Source organism: Scardinius erythrophthalmus (assembly GCF_964197995.2).
Source record: "Scardinius erythrophthalmus genome assembly, chromosome: 5".
NCBI classification, from domain to species: Eukaryota; Metazoa; Chordata; class Actinopteri; order Cypriniformes; family Leuciscidae; genus Scardinius; species Scardinius erythrophthalmus.
The window spans coordinates 9,165,635-9,190,011 of NC_138225.1; the positions used below are offsets into that span (position 1 = coordinate 9,165,635).

General features: G+C 36.3%; 1 protein-coding gene across 1 annotated transcript in view; it reads right to left on the bottom strand.

Annotated features, from left to right (window-relative positions):
- Window positions 1–9,564: 9,564 nt before the first annotated feature.
- mxd1 (MAX dimerization protein 1) overlaps window positions 9,565–24,377 on the bottom strand; it is a 30,908-nt gene continuing 16,095 nt past the window's right edge. The window contains exons 4-6 of the mRNA XM_081366042.1: window positions 18,727–18,841; window positions 17,466–17,625; window positions 9,565–13,031 (exon numbers count right to left, since the gene is read on the bottom strand). Of these exons, the coding sequence (XP_081222168.1) occupies window positions 12,838–13,031; window positions 17,466–17,625; window positions 18,727–18,841 (469 nt within the window). The 3' untranslated portion in view covers window positions 9,565–12,837. The remainder of the gene's footprint in view (window positions 13,032–17,465; window positions 17,626–18,726; window positions 18,842–24,377) is intronic.

The following is a 24,377-nucleotide window of genomic DNA, read 5'->3' on the forward strand; positions in this document are numbered from 1 at the left end:
GCACTAACCCAGCGCCGCCGATTAAGCAAAACAAAACAAAACAAAACAAAACAAAACAAAACAAAACAAATGTACGAGTTTTATGGGCCGTTAAGACAAAAAAAGAAAAAAAGTATGAGATGCATCGGCCCATAAAGTCGGTAGTCCCGATGGCCAGTAGCCTACATGCCTGGACGTCATACTTTAAATCATACCTGTTGCCTTTCACCATCCACTTATTTAGCTGCTGTCGCATCAATTGACATGCCATCTCCCTTTCCCTCTTTCTTTTTCTATTTTTAACCCCCGCCTTTTTGCTTTATCCATCTTTTTCGACGGCAACTCACTACTCGTACCTGCTGCTCGCTCAACGCTCACGGCGCCCGCGCGCTCGCGATATTAAGTACAACAAAAAATAGCTCAGACCATTTTCAGGAAAGGGGTGTTTCATTATGACACAGGCTACATTTTACTCAAGCAACATTAAATAAAATGCGTTTTTTTTCTCACTTTCAACAATTAATGGTGCTATTTTGGTTCAAAATAAAATATGGTAACCTTTGCTTATATTTAGGATGAACATATAGCTGGACTGCATGGGCCCCCCCTAGCGGCTGGGCCCCAGAACAAGTTCCCCTTTATCCCCCCTTATGGACGGCCCTGTACAGAGGCCCTTCATAATGCAAAGGGCAACTATCTGCTCTGCCTATAGTTAGCATTAGCAATGGCCCTGTAGTAGTGTTTAATAGCAGCTGTTATAATAAATTCTGCTGAGGTGAAATTTAGTGCAGACCCGTATCGTGATATAGATATATATTATCGTAACCTCTGTTTCGCGATACATATCATGACCGTTGCTGATACACAGCCCTAATAGCATAATAACATTCAGCAATTGGCACAGCAGTTAATTTCACATTCAAAATGCACCAAAACTATAAACACTTCATAGCCTAGGCCTATATGTCTCAAATCAAGTCATTCTTCCTTGCAAATGTTTTTACCTAATTACACACTTTGCTCATAAAACAATAACCTAAAAAAAACACTAACAACAGGAAGCATTGTTTCTTTTGTTAAAAAAAAGGTCTGTTTGTATTATGTTTGCATTACAATACAAACTTGTTTCTTTTTGTACAGATGGTAATGAAAGACTAACACCTGTGTAGGTGTTCTGCTACATCATGTAATTGTTTTGATATAGTTTTTTTTTTTTTTTGGAATATGGTTTGGAATATTTAATATCGTATTACTGTAAAAATTAAGCAAATTGCTGTCTCATTCAGTTTTTGATTTTGTTAGGTTGAAAATAGTATGTAAGCATATGCAAATTGTCCAGATAGATAGATAGATAGATAGACGGATGGATGGATGGATGGATGGATGGATGGATAGATAGATAGATAGATAGATAGATAGATAGATAGATAGATAGATAGATAGATAGATAGATAGATAGATAGATAGATAGATAGATAGATAGATAGATAGATAGATAGATAGATAGATAGATAGATAGTATTTTTATAAATCGACCACTAGAGGGCGTTATATACTCCTCAAATCAGACAGGTCCTACCGATCTCTGTACAGCTATGCATAAATAAAGGCTCCTCGTGTCATTTTCCGAGACAAATGTAAAAAAAAAACACATCGCTTTCTGTTTAAAGTACCTCTGTGACATTATGATGCAATATGTTTGTTGCAAGAGTTTATTTACGCATAATTTATTTGTCACAAAATATGATCTGATCCCCATAAATGGAATGGATTTTTTTTCCTGTATGTCTTGATTGAACTGCCTGTTGTTTGGTATCTATTATGTGAAACCCGATCCCACTGTGAAGAAGCACAAAGACAAACATAGCTCACCCCAAAATATTTTAGTTAAAGAGTCGACATCATTGTGTTATTAGAAGTCTGACACACACACACACACACACACACACACACACACACACACACACACACACGAGACTAAAATAGAGACTTTGTGTACAGGGAGGGAATTCCCTGTGTAAATCCTCTTAAAGATTAAAATAGAGGAGAAATACAACCAGCGTTTCTAAATAGATTATTGTAGAGCAGACTTTGAAGAAAATAAAGAAAGTGATTGTCGTCTAACACTCTAAGGTCTAGGTTCCTTACATTAAATTCAGGTCACATGGGCAGGGGCGTAGCAGCCATTAAAAAAGTGGGGGGGACAAAAGCTGTATGTGACCATAGGACGTGACCCAAAGGTGATGTTCATTTTCCTGGCTCAAAACGAGGCGGAGGTGGTAAAATCCTAATAATGTTTAATAATAAGACAATTAAATGTGTAATTTTTTTGTAGATCATCATACCCTAATGTGTTTCCCACATTATTTTTGTTGGTGGAGCTTGTAACCTCTAGGGGGGTCCGGGGGGCATGCCCCCCCGGAAGAAAATTTTGTACATTTTAAAGATAAATTCATTAATCTGGTGCACTTTGAGTCACCTGAATCCACTGTTAAAAATAAATAATCCACCCACAAACCGCCCGATGATATTCTCTGATTTAGATATCTGCATCTGATCATCACATTACAATTATTCAAATTCTGGTATCAAATTATTCAAATTATGGTAACATATCACACTGAAGTAGGCTGATTTAAAATGAACATTTATTTAAAATAAAAGTTCTTCTTTTGGCAAGATTATTTCCTTATAGCCTTAACAGAGGCTTTACTCCCTTCAAACTTAAATTGTCAATGTTTCATTACATCACTGTTTGAAAACACAATTTTTTTTGTACCTTTTATAAAGGCATTTCCCCCCTAATTTTATGCTCCATCTTTCATTTTAAATTCTCAAATTTGATCAATATATTCAATTAAAATAATAAGACACTAGGCTGTTACCAATCAAATTAAATAATTTACATTGAAAAATTATAACTGTATTAAATTAGATTATTTTAAATATTTTTGAATATACAAATAAGGAATGTTGAAAAGAATGATACTTTATGAAACTAAACCGCCAGTAGGAGGCGGCAGGCAACCGTCTTAATGAGCGAGTCATTGAGTCATTCATTCAAACGATTCGTTCAAACGGCTGATTTATTCAGAATGAGGCAGTTTATGAATGGGTAATTGAATCTTTGACTCAACCGATTTGTTCAAAACGCTGAATCATTCAGTAATGCAACGAGTGTTGCTGTGAGATGCGCGTTCTGCTGTGATCTTTGTTTGGGACTATTTTCGCTGATGAAACTGTTTGTTTATTGAACTGTTATGAAACCAGTCACGGTTTCAATCTTGATGGCATTCAGGAAAACAGCTGGTCGTGTGTAGCCTTAGGCTATATATTGTTTCTTAACTAGGCTATATTGTTTCTAAAATGTTATAACTTCACGAGCCTCGACAGCGCACATTAGGCCTATATTATTATCAACTATAGGCTATCAATCGCCACTTACATCAAATGAAATAAAACAGAATCATCCATTCCTCACGTTTTCGGTGATTGCCTGGTTATTTTTTATTTTTATATTAAAAATTGTTTTAATCAGGGCATTTGTCCGAAAAAAAAAAAAAATGCGGGGGACAGAATCACCGGTTTCTAAAAGTGAGGGGGACGTGTGTCCCCCGTCCCCCCCGGTTGCTACGCCCTAGCACATGGGTGACTAGTTGTTGTTGTTGGTGTTTTTCTATCGTCTGTTTTCATTTTATTTTATTTAAAGTTTTAGTAATTATGTTGTCACTTATTAGTTATTTTCTCTTTTTAATATGTCTGTATAGCTTTTATTTCAGCTTTAGCTTGAGTTATTTTAGTACACAAAGTTAAACCAAATGAAAATGAGCAATGTTGCATTGGCAACTAGCTTAAAGTTAGATCGTTTTTTATTTTATTTTAACAAATGTATTGCATCATAATGTCACAGAGGTATACTTTAACAGAATACGATGTTTTTTTTTTTTTTACATTTGTCTCGGAAAATGACACGAGGAGCCTTTATTTATGCATAGCTGTACAGAGATCGGTAGGACCTGTCTGATTTCACGAGTATATAACGCCCTCTAGTGGTCGATTTATAAAAATACTATCTATCTATCTATCTATCTATCTATCTATCTATCTATCTGTCTGTCTGTCTGTCTGTCTGTCTGTCTGTCTGTCTGTCTGTCTGTCTGTCTGTCTGTCTGTCTGTCTGTCTGTCTGTCTGTCTGTCTGTCTGTCTGTCTGTCTGTCTGTCTGTCTGTCTGTCTATGTATCCTTCTGATGTTTGGATGAAACATGACATGGGTTTGCCTTCGTGGGTTTCACACATTCAGTACAGCTGATTGCTCAAATGTGTGTGTGCTTGAGCGTCAGTAAAGCAGTGTTCACTCATCTTCTCGCTGCGCTCTGTTATCAGTGCAGAGGGTGGATCTCTCTCTCTCTCTCTCTCTCTCTCTCCCTCAGTTCTGCTCCCATGAGATCACAGCCCACATCCAGCTCTCGGCTCTCCATCTCCATCTGTCAGCTCACAGGCCTGTGGCGTCTTCAGCTTCAGCGAGAGTGTGGCCCACTCACACTGACCGTACAACAGTTCACCATCCTCTGCCACTCTGGCTGATAGTGAAGGTGAGAGTGTCACTCGCCTCTTTGAACATCAATGTGCTCAGGTGATGCAACATCACATTTATACTGAGCACATTCATCTGCAATCATAAACCACTAGGCTATATTACTTTTAAAGCATTGTTTATTTTTTAATCTAGGTTCAGATAAATTTCTGCATTTTCGAAACATTTTCACAATAGCACATTTATAAAGTAACGCTAGATTTATAAATGCTCTTCTGCTCACCAAGGCTAAATTTAGTTGATCAAAAATGTAGTAAAAACAGTAATATTGTGAAATATTTTCTGCACATATTTTAAATGTAATTTATTCCTATGATGGATTTCAGCATCATTACTCCAGTCTTCAGTGTCACATGATCCTTTAGAAATAATTATAATATGCTAATTTGAAGCTCAGTTATTACAAATTATTATTGGTGCTCAATTATTTATAATAGCTGTTATTATCAATGTTGGAAACATTTTTTCCAGGATTTTTTAATGAATAAAGTTCAAAAGCATTTATCTGAAATGGAAATCTTTATAAATGCCTTTACGATCACTTGAATCAATTTAAAGTGCCCTTGTTGAATAAAAGCATTAATTTCTTGTTTTGCTTACTCCAAACTTTTATAGTGTATAATGTTTCCCACAAAAATGATGAAACCGCACTACTGTTTTCAACATTGATAGTAATGGCTGCTGAAAATTCAGATTTGCATATAGGAATACATTATATTTTAAAATATATTCAAATAGAAAACAGCTATTCTAAATTTTAATAATATTTCACAATATTACTGTTTTTACTGTATTTTTCGCCAAATAAATTCAACCTTGGTGACCAGAAGAGACTTCTTTCAAAAAACATGACAAAAACATTTTTTTTTCAAACCTTTAACCGCGTGTGTGTGTGTGTGTGTATATATATATATATAAAAATGAAATAAATTAAATTAATATAAATTAATTATCTAAATTAATATAGATATACTATAACATTTTTGGATGCATTAGCATATCCTAAAGTAAACCATTTTAAAAAAGCTCATATATGCACACGTTTCAGCACATTAGTTGAATTCTAATGCACAAGAAGATTGCTATGTTGTTCGTTTAGACAACTAAAACAGTAAAAAAAAAAAAAAATTAAATAAATAAATATAAAAATAACAGTGTAGGCCTACTACTGAGATAATCTACTGATAATCACTGGGGGTTGATTTCCTCATAAAAAGTCCCATTCGGGCTTGTGTTAACCAGGACAGTGATGAGCTGCAGTGTGAAGCGAAGGTCGCTGCGGTTGGCTTCTGGATAAGCTGCCGGATTTGTTTAATCTGACAGCTGAGGGTGGAGCGAGGGGTCAAACAGACTCTGACCCACACACACCAACACAAACAAACACACACACACAAACCCAGACACAGCAGCACTAATGCAAAGTTCCTGTCAAAAATATTGAGCCACAAATTACTACCAGTGTACTCTTTCTATTCGAGACTACAGTAAGTGCACTACAAATAATTAACTAAATAAATAAACACATAAATCAATATCCTTGACTTGTTTTCCAGTAAACCATGCATAAAACAAGATAACTAAGCAAACATATCTGTCTTACATTTACATTTAATAATTTAGCAGACGCTTTTATCCAAAGCATGTCACGTTTTAAGCTTAATCTCAGCTAAATACAGAAATATACTATATAAACGGCTTAAAAAGTACACAATTATAAAATGAAAATACAGTTTTATACACTATATGGAACAAACATACCCTCAAAATGAATTTTATCTAATGCAATTTTACTTCTTTGGTCAATTTTAGTGTTGTCAAATCGATTAATCACGATTAATTGCATCTAACATAAAAGTTTTTGTTTATATATGTGTATATATATTATTATATTCATATACGTATATATTAAATATGTGTGTGTGCATATATATATATATATATATATATATATATATATATATATATATGAAGAGTTCAGATGCAAAAGCCTCCAAGTGCCATCTGAAATTTTCTTCTAAATTTATCATTTTTATCAAGCTTGTATATTTAAATTCAGTAATTTCACTTAAATGGTATTGAAAATGACCTATTATTTGTCATTTAAGTGAAATTACTGAACTTAAATATACGAGCTTGATAAAAAAATTATCATTTTAGAAGAAAATTTCAGATGGCACTTAGAGGCTTTTGCATCTGAACTCTTCATATATATATATATATATATATATATATATATATATATATATATATATATATATATATATATATAAATACATATATATACACACACACACATTATATAAACAAAAACTTTTATGTTAGATGTGATTAATCAATTTGACAGCACTAGTAAATTTATACATTTGAAGAAATTATAGACATAATTTTACTAGAATATCCATTAAGAATTTTCCTTTTCATTAAAGGACATTCGTCACATCAGGATCTTTAGTGACAGTTCAACACTGAGTGAACAGCTTTTCACTAAAGATGAGGAAAACCAAGCTTTTTCAGACGCCTTCTCTCTCTGCGCACACTATTTTTTTAATACACAATAGTGCTATTTTTACTTTGCTCAGAAAACGCTAAGAGTGCTGAGGAAGGGGAGGGAAACGGGTCCATTATGGTGACCTTCGAGCATTGTAGCTTTGCAGCCGTAATCCAACTAGCCTGTCCAAACCCTGATAGCACTCATCTCTCTTTCTTCTTAGTCTGGTCTATCGCTTCCACTTCTGTGCTGTCTAAAAACGACACATACCCTTCCCCCTCCATGCTCCCATCCTCCGTTCCCCTCTCTGATCTAGTTATTGAATGGCAGCTGAGATATTATCTGGCCATATTCAGGGACTCGACAGCATATTAGAAGATCTGTGAGGCCAGAGAGCAAAACAGCCACTTATTCACATAACTGGCACATTTAATTCTTACAGAAATGTCAGTTTACACACCAAGCACGATAACTATAAAGATAACCATAACTATATTAGCGTCCACACCAACAAACGATAATGCGCTGTTTATGAGAACGGCAGGTTTCTCGTCTGCGGCTTTGAATGCTCGAGCTCTTTAAAGCGGAATGGATTCTGATTTGCGGTCAATGTTTTTTATCGCTCGTTAGACGGAGAAAATCGTTCTGAAAGTGATTCCAACTATATCTGTTCTCTCTGTGTGTTATAGTAGTGGTGTGGACTGCTATTCTTTTATATTTAGAACAATTTTTAGAGCTAAATCTTTATGGTCAGTTATTGTTATTGTCCTGTGGTGTGTGAACGGGCCTTTAGCCCGCTTGTCAAATCCTTAAAGACCCCATAAATATCACAGTAGATTTGTGGCTTTTAGTCCATGCATGTTTGCTTTGATGTCATTTATATGATAGTGTACTCCAAAACAATCAGCTATCTGCCCTTTTTTTTTTAGGACCAAAATGATTGATGAAATTTTTGTCCAACATCTTAGAATGACAACCTAATGACAACTTGAATTAGCTTAAGATAATACGTTTTTACATTGCTTAAACTCGTCATTTTTTTGTTGTAAATTGCTTAATTTTTCAATTAATTTTTTTAGTCAGTTTAATGTAATTTAAGTTGAAATGACTTCATCCTTCAAACATCCAAGTTGATTGTACTTAAAAATTTAAGGTAGCGACTTTTTTTTTAATAACCTGCCACCGTCGACTAGCAACTGCAAGAAGAACATCAGGATTTGTTGGTGTGTCTTTCTTCAAAATTCATGGATTCAGTTAATAAAAATCATGGATAGATACAACTCCAACAAGCAGTAATATTATTTAATCAGAATGTGCAACCAAGGCAATACTCGTTAGTATTTGTTTCGGCATTTTGTGGGCAATCAGAACTGTGATTGACATGACCAATGAAATCTTTCGAATCCGTTGCTGGTTTGAACAACTGGTTTGGGGCATGTTTGTCTGGAGCTGCTGGAGACTAACAACCAATACTTGCTTGTATATACGTGTACTGTATGTTTATTTTTCATTTGTTTGACGTCTTTTCTTTATTTTGTTTCGCTTCAGCTATGATAAATAGACATCCGCTCTTGCATTGCGTGTTCGTGCATTTGGCGGCGGAGCAATGAAGGGAGGGGTATGTTTTAATTCAATTAATTGACATTCATTGAGATGAATAGGAATGCTAAAGGATAACTTTCTCAAAGTATTACAAGACCTCCAAGAACATTATTGCCACTAAATCAATCAAAACCACAAAAGATACATTTTTAAAGGGATAGTTCCCTTTGAAATTAAATTTTGGTATGTTTTAGCTTACCTCAAGGGCATCCAAGATGTTGGTGTCTTTGTTTCCGCAGTAGTTTCAATTTTGATATTTTTTCAGGTCAAACCGTTCTTGTCTGTCAGTCATATAATGCAGGTCTATGGTCACTATCTCAAAGAGCATGCACAGAGAAGTCCAAATTAAACAATTCCCCATCGTAAGTACACATTGATGGCCTAAGACACGAAACGAGCGGTTTGTGTGAGAAAACAAACAGTATTTTTATCGTTTTTACCTCTTGTACACAACCACGTCCAAGTGATCTGAGGGTGCGCGCGCTTCCTGGTGTGTGACGTGTGCGCGTGTTCTGGCTTAGTATGCACAAGCGCCGGAAAGTGTACAAGAGGTAAAAATGATATAAATACTGTTCGTTTTCTCACACACACTGCTCGTTTCGTGTCTTAGGCCATCAATGTGTACTTACGACGGGGAATTGTTTAATTTGGACTTCTCTGTGCATGCTCTTTCAGATAGTGACCATAGACCTGCATTATATGACTGACAGACAAGAACGGTTTGACCTAAAAATATCAAAATTGAAACTACTGCAGAAACAAAGACACCAACATCTTGGATGCTCTTGAGGTAAGCTAAAACATACCAACATTTAGTTTCAAAGTGAACTATCCCTTTAAGATAGTGTACAGAAACAAGCTTTCTACATTTTTTCAGTTTTTATTTTTTATTTTAAGTTCATTCCTTTTAACCACATATTTAGCAGTCAACATCAAAGTAGCCCAACTCTTAAAAAGTAACAGCATAGAAATGTCCATTTTTGATTGGATGTAAAACAGACATAACACCTCTTTCGTTTAGCTTACAAGAGGCAGTATATGTTCAAGGATGTGTGTGTGTGTGTGTGCGCACATGTTTGTGTCTATGTATATTTGGAAAGGTGTGAAACACCTGAGATGCAGTCACGATAAGTGGGAATGACTGGCGATGGGTTCATTTCAGTAATCAGTTTCTGATAACACCTATTGTTTTCATACATTTGTATGTCTTAAGGCTTTAGCCGTTTCGTACTCTACGTACGGTACATAACCAATATATACAAATCAAAAGTAGCACATCTACCCCCCGCGGTGACATCATTGACTGTGACAAGCGCAGCACCGGGACAAAGTAAGGGTTCATGTTAAAGCGGGAATTCACATCCGTGTGAGTGACAGCACCATATAGTCTTTCACGTAACATTCATAAGTGCGACACGTTAGCTATGTCCCGCCACTGGTGTTCACAGAAGACGGCGTATGAGAGGAGAAACGCAGACTCAGAAAGCCGGGGGAAAAAAGGTTGAACTACACAGAAAGCAGAGCCTACTTTGTTGGGAGTGGGTCGTGAGAAACTTCAAGACACCAAATTTGAACAAGACTTTTTGTTTGCACTTTTTTAAACACTTGTAACAAATAAAAACAAGCATATTAATACAAAAGGCATATAGCCCGAAACCCCCTGCCCTCTCAAAAACAAAAAAAAAAAAAAAACATCAAACCCTTTCTCTCTGTCTGTGGACAGTGACGTCACAAACTAGCAAACATGTATATATACAGTACACACCACCTTCCCCCCTTCCAAAATACACGGTGCTCTAATGCTCTCATGGCTACAACTCACACAATTTTTATACTTTTTATTTTTTTATTTATTTTTTGGGGGGGATTTCATTTAAGATTTTAAAACTACCCAACAGCAACATTCCATATTAAAAGAATGAACAATCCGATTAGTTTAAATTCCATTTTTGGTGCATCAGTCTAAAAAATGATATACTCTACAATTCAAGATCTCACTCTGCGATGCAACAGTAGATTTCAGTACATTCAAACATACAGATCCTTCACTTGGCTCCCTACAGAACCCACTTTACTCACTAGTGTTATTACATATATAACATAGGAAAACGCTTCTCCCAAGTCCGATCAGGCACGATAATAACAGGCTACTGATTACCCACTTTCCACAATTGCAATGCCATCAACAAACTAACAAATACGTCCCAATCATATATATATATTTTTTTAATGCAGTTTATTTTTTTAGTTTTTTTTAAATCAAAACATTTTCATTTTTGTGCAGGAAAAAGAGTTTTTTTTTGGCTCTGCGAGCACAGAGTTAGAATTTAGGATGTGTAAAATAGGTATATATTTATACGCATCTATATATAGTGCAAATCAACTACACATTGAAACTAACGATAAGGAGAACCGAAGCAACTAAGGCAATCACTACTTAAATATATTCTCTCATATATATATATATATTTATTGTCTATGTTTTAACATATAATGTAGATCAAATATAAATACTTTATCCATATACGTACATATAGGGTAGATATCTCTCTTTTTCTGTGAACTATATACACATCATGACTACATTTAGCTGAAATGGTAATAGCTGGGTAGCAGGAGTGAAACTGCAATGCAGTGCTGCAGTCATCGACGAACACACACACACAGACACAGACACACACACACTCTTACAATGAGCCTGATGGCGCAGGAGCAGAAAGGGTCCGTCGCTCATACAGTAGGTAATCTGAAGCCTCAGACCTTTGTATAAGTGTCTGCAGTCCACGCAATAACGCAAAGCTCTGCTAAACCATGGAATGTGCTTCTAGAGTTGCCCTCGCACTTCTTGGGCTAAACAGTCGAGAGAAAAGAAAACGGACAAACATGAAGAAGATGCATCACACACACAAAAAACGCCACTGTCCTTAGAGAGAGAGGAAGAGATACCTGAGATCCAGACGTCAACCCTCTTCCCACCCCCGTTTCATAAACCCAACCCACAAACCCTTCGAAGAATCTCATGCTGCAAACGCTTCAGTCCCTTGGTTGTAGTAATAAAATTCAAGATGGCAGGTCAGGGGGGCATTTAAAGTATAGCATATGCTTAAAAAACTACATCGAATGGAGAATTTCTCGCTTGGGATGTCCGGAATCCGTCGGTAAGTCCAGTTGAGGGGTGTATTGCTACCGCCCTGATGATTTCGCACAGCATGAGTATTATGAGTGCTTGCTGGGTAAAACAAAGAGAGGAAACAACAACAACACGTCAGTGATCTCTGCCCGTGCAGTGACGGGAGTGTCGGGTATTAGACAGTGCAGGTAGATATTTTTTGTTTAAGACTAGCTAACACACTACGCCTGATACATCACTAAAGTAGCTGCAGTCCCTTCGGAGAGACGTTTTAGAAAACAAAACGACATGACAGCACATCTCTTGACACGAAGCTATCTTTGCCTGTATGGTAGAAGTAACCCTTTTGCTCTGATCTCGCAGCTTTCCCAAATCCGGTCCTTGGCTATTACGTGGGACGAGGCAAAGCTGGCTTCAGACGAGCGTAAAAAGGCCACTCCTTCGGACGTTGTCATCTAAGTGCAAAATACCATGCTCTGGTTGGTTAGATAACTGGTCAGATGACCCAGCCCTGTGTCTGGACGGTTCAGTTTTTGATTGAAGGAACGTAAGACAGCCTGGGTGCGTTGTCCCAGAGTGCGACGGTGACTAGGCAGTGGGTGTGGTATGGTACACATTCTTCATCTGGCTATGAGGTCTTTAAGGGTCTTTTGAGGGTCTTCCAGGAATGGGAATGTCCCAAATCGTGTGCCTCTCTCCAGGATGGTGGGGTGGGAGCAAAGGCAAATGGGTGGGAAGATCTGATTGGTGCGGCTTGGTGAAGAAGGGTCGGCCTTTTCTCCCAGTTAGTGCTGCATTTATGAGGTCTGTTTGGTGGGCGGCACATCCAAGTTCCAATACTTTCTCCGTGCTTCCTCCTCTTGACTCGCACACGCACACCTAGACTGGATTTGTCAGAGCAAGGGAAAGACCTTTTCGTTGTTTCGGTCACAAAGGAGACAACACCGTTCAAGTATTAGAGGAGGACCTGGCTGAAGGTGATTGGAGGTTCAGGTTGAAGTGGTTGGAGATGAGTGGCTGAGGAACCGGGGTGATCTGTGCTCTTATAGACTGCAGCCCAGCTCTGGGCTCTTCTCCTGAGGGTTGGCGAGGCGACGGAGACTGGCACTGGAATAGCCTTCATCACTGCAGCTGCTGCGCAAGCTCCCCCGCTCGTCCGAGTCGCTTACGCTGCTGGTGCTCCACTCCAGGTCTCCCAGCAGATAGTCAGTTCCTTCCACGTCAACGTCCACCTCTTCTGCAAAGCAAACACAGGGAAAAAATTCTTAGGATTCTTTGGCAGATATTCTTTCTTTATCCTTCCTGTGTCTGCAGTGCAAATTATGAATAAAACAATTGTGGTTAGATATTTTAATCAACAGCCCTAATAAAACTGTTATCAAATAATAAAATCATTCGTTTTGATTGCAATTTTTTTGCGAGTATCAGTGGTCTGGAGTGGACTGGGGGTCGCTGGAGGCATGGAGAGTCCGTTTTCTGTTCTCTTTCATGTGAAGAATCTGGGTAATTTGTAAGTGTTCTTCATTATGTAAAACCAATAAAAAACAACTGATCACGGGGGAAAAAAACCCTATACAAACTGGTGCTAAATACTGTGAATTTCAAAATAAATGCAAAAGTGTCTTCCAAATGGCAGCAACAACAACAAAATAACGATAATAATCAATAATGAAAATCTACACAATTTATCAATAAGTTGGGTCTATGCACCATGCGCAGGGATGTGCTTTAAGTGACTTTACAATACAATAGTGGAAAAAATGCATTTCCAAAGGTGTTGAAATCCAAGCAAAAGATAATTTATAATAGATCATTATATATTATATTATAATACAATTTATATTTTATATTCTTAGGATTGTTTGGCATATATTTCTTCTTTGTCTGTAGTTAATTGCAGAGTGAAATAGAAAAAATATGAAAATCTACAAAAACTACCAAGATTAATTGTGATTAGATATTTGAATTAAAAGCCCTAATAAAAATGATGGTGCTAGCATGTAATATATACAGAATACTGAATGAACAGTGAATGTACAGATAGTGAATTACACTATACAATATTGGAGAAAATGCATTTCTGTGAAAATAAAAATCACTTACAAATGTGTTTCAATCCAAGCACAAGATCATTTCATATTAACGTTTTATATATTATAATATACATATTGAATTTATATTATTTATCAACATTTATTATATTATATACACTTAATAGAAGCAATCACCAGTTGTTTTCTTTATTATAATTATTATTATTCATAATTTAGTAATTTAATGGTTGATGTTTTTTTTTCAGTAAAATACAGAAAATAAAATGTGTCTTTTTATTCAAATGATCCAATAGGTTAATGGATTATAACAATTGTTGTTATGCAGCTTTAGGCTAAAAGTAAAGGTAAAAACACAAGATATTTTGCTCAGACAATAACACAAACCACAAATATTTGATGGATGATGTTAACACAGATGTCTGACAGTATGTCTACATTGCAAGCAAGTGGTTTGACAAGACAACCAAGATTGATCACGTTATAATCAATGAAGCAGTCAACAGTGCACGCTAACATAAAGGGAGCGCTCTAGTTTTTTCTCTGTGTAGTTTAGTTTGCCTAACATTCATATTAACATCATCTGCTAAACTTTCCTTGATAATGCTTGTCTTGTGTCACACACATAGTACACTCACCCAGTTTTATGAAGCATTTGTTCCTTTAGATGTTAAAAAATCTATTCACATGCGCATAAATTATAATTACATGAAGATTGCATGGTGTGAGCTGTAATTTCCTTTAAGACCTGATTTCAGTCGATAGTTTATTAAGCTTATAGCATTTTCATGTGCATTTTGAAGTGCGCTACGTTTAGTAAATCTGGCCCATTATCTCCATGGCAACATTCCAATTTATGTGTTAAAGCATTCATTGTGGTGCTGCGTGCTACAGTCGATCTATGTGCCATCTGTTTGTAGGACAGGCCACAGCATATACAAAATAAACTCCCCAAGATTATTATTTGTCTGAATTCTGAGAAAAAACATGTGAGCTTCCTGTGTGATCATCAAACTTCCACCGTGTGTCCGCAAGTGACCCTGAATCTTGTGTGTGACGGTGTATGGGAGTCTGTAGATGTCTGTAGATGACTAACCGGTTCTAGGTAGAAGCATTACCACTAAAAAACCTTTTACAAGAAAAAGCTCCTGGGTATTTTTTTAAAAAGCGTTCTTAGAAGCCTCGAACGGATCTTACAAATTTGACCCTGTTGTGTTCAAGGTAAATAATGCATGTATGACAATGTGACATGCATAAAAGCAAGATTTTAAATGATTAAAGAAATACAATTTCTACTTCTCGGCTTCTTTTTAATGTGTACTAAATGAGCAGTACAAGTTTCGACATGTTGCAAACACAAACAGTTCAGCTCCCTTGTTTGTTCTATAGCTTTACATTCACCATCCATCCACATTTGTTTGACTTTCTGTGTAGTCTATTGCCAATTTCCTCATCTGTATGCGTGTTTGCTTTGTTATTAAACCTAATATTTTACATTTAACTTACATTTGCAAACTGAATGCACTGTGCTGCGTCCTACTGATTGCACTGTATCATCTTATTTATTATTTTTTTTTCTTCTCTTTTATTATTTCCTTTTAAAACATTTTACTTTAGATTAGGTCACAGAAAATCGGAAATTGTCATTAAGTGCTTTAAGCCAACCTTTATTGGACATTTATTGCATTAGTAACGAGAGTTTCTTAAAATGTTTATGTAAAGTACTTTGAATTACCATTGTGTATGAAATAAACTCACCTTGCCTAATATTTCAGAATATGGCAGGTGGAACATGTGACATTCTGTAATGATTTGCAATTGCAACTTTTTTCATCATGCTCAGGTAACATAAGGTGCGCCCACATCTGTCATAAAAAATGCACATATAACAACCAGACCATTTAGTATTTTGCCAATTTTGAGATTGTTGGCTCTGGCCACTGAAAATCCCATATTGGTTGACCACTACAAACCACTACAAAGAATGAAATCATGAGGAAAAATATATTAAAATGCCTTAAATTACAGTCTTATATCTAATGTTTAAAGGGTTAGTTCAACCGAAAATGGAAAAAATAAATAAATCTGTCCATCATATAAAGCGATCGTGTCTCTTCAGAAAATTTGTACTAAACCGCTCAATTCATATGGATTAGTTTTACAATCTCTTTATGAACATTTTGAAGCGTCTAAGTGGTAGTTGAGTAGCTGTCAATGGAGGGACAGGAAGCTCTCATATTTAAAAAAAATTATCTTAATTTGTGTTTAAAAGATGAACGAAAGTCTTACAGGTCTGGAACGACATGAAGATGAGTAAATGATGACAAAATTGCATTTTTGTGTGAACTAACCCTTTAATGTAATAATGCTGTAAAAATGTTCTAAGCAATATCTACTTATTTGTTTCATTCTTTAGAGCTGTGGTTTTATACTTAAACACATATGTGACTATAACTCTATGTGGGACAGTCATGTGTACCACTCATACACCTTTTTTTTTCTAGGTAGAATATAGCAAGTCTTTTAGGCCCTGTTTACACCTGGTATTAAGATATGTTTTGGTCGAGTTGTGTTTGGATGGGTTGTTGTTTTCACACTTGGATTGAATCTTTGGTCCAAACTAGAGTTTGACTCACACATCAAATTCATGGGCTACTTTCATCTGGGATTAAATACTGTGATGTTTGTGCACCAGCCCAAATCCTTAATCATTAAGCTACCAAAACCCATACATGAATGTATGTGTCTGGCTGTGCTAGTTTAAATATATTTTTGTCAGTTTTATTCATACAAATAGTGGAGAGTAATGTGTGAACAGTCATCATCTGGATTGGAACACGCATGCTAAACCACGTTATCTGAACATGTTTGATGTCTCTAAGACTATGTTCACAGTCAGCCCATTTCTGATTATTTGTGAATCCAATTGGATTCTGGTCTAAATTATCCACATTGTCCACATTGCAGTGCATTGCAACTGTTCAGATCCAATTTGTGTGTCCCGTGGTGCTCTTTCGTTTTACAGAATGTCTATGTTGGTTTATGTTTTCTATGGCAATTACGTTGTGTTGGTATGGACGGGTTTGACTGGTTTGAAATGTTGCCTAACAATAAGACGATGTGAAGCTGCAGCGCTGGGCTACTGCATCTAATGAAGAAATATAGGAGGGCTGGCATGCAAAGCTTTATTTTGCACTGCCGTCTCCGTCACAGAGTAAAAGAAGTGAAAACACCTCATCACTGGACCACGAGATGTCTCCATTATATTATAATTTTCTGTGCGACCTGCACATCAACAACAATGCAACACAAACCTGCTTCTGCAACAACATCTGACGCATTTACATTTTATATGCGTGAGACAGTGAAATGCAGGCTAGCTGTGAAATCTGATCAGAGCGGTCAGACTGATACAGAGTTCCAGAAATACGATTTGAGTTGGATTTCAAATCACATAATGTTGCTTGAAATCGGATTTCATGTGATTTTCCTGCCGTTCACACTTGCTAAATATAAATCGGATTCCAATCCGATATGAAAAAAAAATTGGATTTGGACTGACAGTGTGAACAAGGATTAAGACTTAAAGACTCTTGTTGACCATAACCGTGAGTATATACCTTGGTCGGAGTCGGATTTGTCGGAAGAGATGGTGGAGCCCATGCTGTCCATGCGTGTGCGCTCCACACCCAGCTGCTCCAGGCGTCTGCGCAGGTGCCTTTGTTCTCTTTGCAGCTGGTCTATAGCGTGCTGGGCCTTCCGCTCGCCATCTTCCAACCTCTGCAAAGACACAGATGTGCTCAAGTCTTTTTGTAAAACGTATAGTACTGCCAACAAGCCGATTTACATACACGTGTGACTGCACATCAGTTCAATTCTCTATTTACACTACCATTCAAACGTTTGAGGTCAGTAAGATAATACTTTTATTCAGAAGTTAGAGCAATTGAATTGATCAAAAGGGACATTTATATTACAAAAGATTGCATATAGTATAACTATTGTTACTGTATATTTGATCAAATAAATGCAGCCTCGATCAGCACAAGACTTTCTTAAAAAAGCAATTAAAAATCTTACTGACCCAAAAGTTCTGAACGGTACTGCATGCATCAGACTTCTAAGAAACATATAGTAATGAACTAACCTACTTTGTGTGTGTGTAAGAATTGTTGGTAACACTTTACAATAGGGGTAACAATAGTTAATGCATTAACATTAACAATGAGCATTGCAAAGTTTCTGGATTGACAACCGTATTCAATGCACAATTGAATCTAATTGACAACGATAACCATAGCAATGGATGGAGCATTATGATACTGTATGTCAAATACACCTGCCACTTTTTCTATGTAATGTGTTATTATGTGGGTCATTTTATTACTAACTTTTCAAATCAGTCACTTAGTGATTTTTTTACATACAAATTTACAGGTTTTTAAATATAAATGAGTTCTAAGCACTTTGTTTTATGATCTGTCCTGCCAGTGAGTATTTATTATTTCATGAATAAATAGCTTAAGTTAATATTACAAACTGTTTCTTTGCATTTATTTTGGATTTATTGTCAGCACCATGTTCGCAGTTCACATGGCTAGGGTACTTCGTACTGTGTGTGTGGATGACTGTGTTCGTCCGCCACCACCAAAGACCCTTTTTGACCCAGGAAAACCCTGTTAAGCTTTGGGGGTTAAAGCTCACAGGACGTTTCAAGCACTTCAGGGTCATGCCTAACAACACCACCACTTAACTGTGGTAAAATCTCAGTGCCTCTTGTGACTTGCTGCTTTAATATCAGATCATTGCATTTTGGTCTTCTGAGAATCGTCTTTTGCTTTCATGCACAATATGACTTGCCAAGGGGACGTTGGCACATACCTTGATGTGTTCCTTAGCCCTCATAAGTAGGCTGAGGGTTGTGTGCCTGTTTGAGTCTGGTCCTAAGGGCACGAGGGATTTCAAGCGTTCCAAACACAGTCTTAAATGTGCCCTCCTGGGTGGTTGGCGTGAGGAAAAGAGAGAAAGAGAGTTAGTCATAAAAGCAGTGCAACTACAATACATTCAATAAGCAGTAGCAACAACGTGAATCATAAAAATAGGAAGAATGTGACAGCGATCTGCAAAGTTAACACCTTTCAATTTGTTTCTCACATAATAGTATAGTAAGAATTCAAAAGACTCGGAATATAGTGCATGATTCATACCAACTAGTTTTTATCATACTTTTATGTAATTTTTGAAGCTTGAAAGCTTTAGTTCCTGTTCATTATAACTGCATGGGTGCAAAAAACAAGCACAAACTAATTCTTCAAAAAATCTGTTACACAGAAGAAAACGTCATACAGATTTGGGGAAAAAATGTTGGATGAACTATTATGCTTTTTACATTTTCAACTCTGTTTAGTGTGTAATGTTGCTGTTTAAGTATCAAAAAGATCTGCAAAGCACAATGTTCACTACAAAGGGAGTTATTCTCTATATCAGAAAGCACTGTTTCTGAACTCCCTGAAACGCCTCGATTGCAGTCATGAGTTTTCTTCCAGGAATGTTCACGTCACAATATTCTTCATTTAAATAATTCCTGCCCAAGGCATAAGGACAAAAAAAGGGGGGTGGGGTGGTGGTTGCGAGGCCTGGTTGAGTTGCGTTTGTAGTGTGTTCATACTCGCAGTTATGGTAAGGGACGAGACAATTCTGCAACGCTTGACCAATCAAAACACACTTGGTCCAGCCGACCAATCAGAGCACATTGTGCTTTTCTAAAGGAGGGGCTTCATAGAGACTGGAACTTAACAGAGCGTTACTGACAGACTGGGAAGAGAGGTGCTGCAACAATGTAAAATATGTGAAAATTAATGTGTTTTTTGAACATTGAAGCATGCAAACCTATTCAAGTAGACCCAAGTCTATTCAAGTAAAAAAAGTGCATAATAGGTCCTCTTTAATAATGTGAAATGCCTAAGATGCCAGTAAATAAGCCAATGAACAGAACATCAATACATTATTATTCTGTCATTCAAATTTAATGGTACGAATCCAACAAATAAACCTGTTATTTAAATAAGGATCATTAAGTTCATTCCTCCAAACGCTTCTCTAACTTCCTCTCCTGTGCGTGCCAAAGGGATTCACAGCTGCTGGGGTGTGGTGATAGGTGCCAGTGGCCACATGACCTGTTATACAACCTGCCAGAAACTGCAGACTGCTTTGCTTTCCTGCTGTATTTGTATGGAGGCGTGGGTCACAACCCAACTATTTTACTGCTGCTGCTCAGTGGCTGCGTATGAACGTCTGCATGTTAGCAATGCGTGCGTGTTCTGCCAACAGATAAGTGTGTACGTGTTGGCTGTGGGCAGCTCTTTCTAAGCTACTGTAGTTAAGCATGTAATCATTTAAATATAGAAAATGAGGATGTAAAATGAAAGGTGTCATTTTTGCCATATGCAAATGATGAGAAGATCACGCAAATTGTGTGGTCACAAACAAATTACTGTGAAAAAAAACCCCTAAAATACTATTCTGACCTTGTAGCAACAAGATTCATAACTAACTACAAAAAAATTATAATTCCAGCTGTACAGAAATACACACTAAAATACATGATAATACAGTGAAAAAAGCTTTGCAACTGTTGCTGCAAAATTTCTTATTAATATTTCTAATTTTGTACAAAAATAATTGACTTATATAATGAATAAAAACTAAATAAAATGCTTTTTATAATTTACTAAAATTAAATTTATATCTCAAAACTAAATGTAAAAATAATTTGAATAAAAAGAAAATAAATCTGGTAAAAACATTAATATGAAATAGTGGCCAACTGTGTTTCTCTTAAATGTTGCTGCTGCAGTTCAAGGCCAGTTTAATGCAAATTATTAAAAAGAATGTGCAAACACAGGGTAAATAAGAGCAATATCATAATGCCAAAGGACAGGTTGTGTGTACACCTGCCTCTCCAGCAACACGCGTACACATAAACATGCGCTGGAGAACACACCCAGACAAAGGGTAATGTTTGCATACAGTGCGAGGTTAAGTGGTCCGAAGGTCGGGAATACTATTACATAACTTCAGAATTTGCCACCAAAGTGGTGACATAACCTAAGTGGCCTTGGTGTTTGTTAAATACTTTGTGTGCCGTCCACCATTTACACACAATGGGTGTTGCTGTCACAGGGTCACTTCACAATACGTGCAGATTTGTTTCTCTTTCTCAACTGTTTTCTCTCTCTTCGTACACTACCGTTTCAAATTTTAGGGTCATTAAGATATATATATTACATTAAGATATGTATATGTATGTATATGTATATATATATATATATATATATATATATATATATATATATATATTTTTTTTTTTTTTAAGAAATCAATACTTTTATTTAGCATGGAAGCATTAAACTTTGAATTTTCTGTTAATCAAAGAATCCTGAAAATTTCACAAAAATATTAAGTGTTTTCAAAAACTGTTTTTTAACATTGGTAATAAGACACATTTCTTGAGCACCAAATCAGCCTATTTCTAAAGGGAATCAAAATGATTTCTGAAGGGTCATGTGACACTGAAGACTGGAGTAATGATGCTGAAAATTCAGCTATATTGCGGTTTTGCTGCATTTTTGATCAAATAAATACTGCATTGGCGAGCATAAACATTTTTTTTTTTTTAAATCTTAGCGACCCCAAGCTTTTAAATGTTATTGTATATGGAACAGGATATTCCCAGTCCTCAGTCACAGCATGCTGTGTCCCTATACAAAAAAGACCACCCCAGTTCTGTGGGACACCATATATCTGTTCTACCATGATCCTTTAAACAGGTCAGCCCCTCTCTATTCGAGCCATATGACTTTTAGCATAAATCACCATCCTCTCCCGGCCTTTGACTTTTGACCTCTCAGTAATAGTATTAACCCCACTAGAGAACGGTACAAGCCAATGCATGTGTGGTGGCCTGGAGCTCAGGTTACAGATTTAAACTCTCGCTCAAGACAAATAGGCCACGGGTATGCGATGTTCATCTTGAGAACAAACACACTGCCTTGCAGGCAAATTTAACCTGTGCTTATGTTTGAGATGGTGTGTGTCTGCTATTGTGGCTCCTGTTGACATTGGCTCCAAAGAACATTGTTAACAGCAGTTGTTTGCATATTCTCTTAGATAACCCTGCACTGTTAAACAATAAAAAAACTTTTGCTCCGCCAATAGGCTGAGTGTGTATGACATTTAGCCCATAACTGGTGCAGGGTGAAAATGCATGCCATGTGTGATATTGAGGTCACTGGGACTGTAACAGTTTTACATGATACAGGTGTGTGACATTTTATAAGACAGGGGCATTTCAGGTGAGATTTTAACTTCCACAACAGCTTTTTTTTTTATTCAAATGACACAATGCTAAACTATGAGCCAGGTGCAAACAAAACTTCAGTTTTGCTCAACTTTTCACAAACATTTAGAGATTTTCACTTGGTGGACAATAACATGGGTGAAAAAAAAGTAAAAACATCACAAAAAAAATAAAATCTATTTTCAATTAAGATGGAATAAAATTCATATTCAGAGAAATCATATAATCGTATATCACTAACCCATGAAATGGACCTGGTATGATAGTGGTCAAAAATTGGGGTCAGTAAGATTTTTTTTTATGCTTTCTTTTATGCTCCCCAAGTCTATGTTTATTTGCTCAATAATACAGTAAAAATGGTTATACTGTGAAATATTATTACAATTTAAAATAACTTTTCTATTTGAATATATTTTAAAATGTAATTTATTCCTGTGATTAAAAAGCTGAATTTTATTGTGTAAGGAACATTACATGATCCTTCAGAAATACTTTTAATATGCTGATTAGGTGCTCAAGAAACATTTCTTATTAAAATCAATGTTGAAAATGGTTGTGTTGCCTTAATATTTTTGTGGAAACCATGATACATCCCCCCCCCCCAGGATTTTTTAGATGAAGAACAAAGGAACAGCATTTATTTGAAACAAAAATCTTTTGTAACATTATGTCTTTACTGTCACTTTTCATCATATTAATGCACCCTTGCTGAATTAAAGGAGAACTCCGGTCAATTTTAACATTGAGCTCATTTTTGTGTACATTAAGAGTGCTGTCAATACAGAGAACAACGACAAAAATCGGTGTTGCCTACACCGAGTTATTCTATTTTTAAAATTTGCACCCTGTTGACTTCAATGGGGCAAGTACTAAACCTGCTTTTAGGCTCTTAACATCCTTGATGTGTCATTACAAGTGCACAGAAAATGTGAGTGATTCCTTCTGAGTGAACACGAGTGAATCTGACTGCAGTAGATGTGAAAGATATGTATAAAAATGATGTTATTTAAGCCAGCGCAAATACCTGTTTACATCCTGTTTTTCGGTTGAAGTCCAAAGTAGTCGATTGCCGAGTTCACGCGCGTGATCATAGGTAACTAAACCTATGCGCGTGAACTCGGCAATCGACTACTTTGGACTTCACCCGAAAGCAGGATGTAAACAGAGGTATTTGCGCTGGCTTAAATAACATCATTTTTATACATATCTTTCACATCTACTGCAGTCAGATTCACTCGTGTTCACTCAGAAGGAATCACTCACATTTTCTGTGCACTTGTAATGACACATCAAGGATGTTAAGAGGCTAAAAGCAGGTTTAGTACTTGCCCCATTGAAGTCAACAGGGTGCAAATTTTAAAAATAGAATAACTCGGTGTAGGCAACACCGATTTTTGTAGTTGTTCTCTGTATTGACAGCACTCCAAATGTACAATAAAATGAGCTCAATGTTAAAATTGACCGGAGTTCTCCTTTAATGTATTCATTTTGAACAGTAATATATATCTGCTAACAAATCACAGTACTGACTTGGGAGTCGAACTGACTATGTCACAACATAAGCTGTCCAGAAATATTCATACACTGTAAAAAATTATAGTGATTTTAATGGTAAAAGACTGCAAAAATGCTAGGGTGACAGATTCCGTACTATATACGGTAAATAACTGTGATAGATCTTACTGTACATTTAGTTACATTACGGTAAAATACCATTAAATTGAAAGTTTTTGGAAGTGAAAAAGAACAAAGTCATTGTATAATTTACAGTGAAAAAACATAATTTGACATTCCCAGAATTCCCTGCATGACACTTCACATTTGATGTATTTTCATTGAAATAAATGTTTCTTCTTCATTTTTTTTAATCAGTTATGCACATTAGGGTTTTTTTATGTCGTGTTACCATGATGGTGTTTAGTGTTCGTGTGAATAACACTGTGCACCTTCTATATATTAGTATTTACCTTCTCAGCTTGTAGGAAAGCTGCTTGTGATGAGCTTAGATTCATCATTTGACTTTCTCATCCCCACCTGTTTTTGGTGGTTGTTAGTGTATTACAAAGGTACAAAACAGATATTAAAACGTCAATAGGTTGGTAAATTAACATTATATCAGTTAATGAATACGTTTTTTACTGTAAATTTAAGTTAAACCTGTAAAACCTAAAAT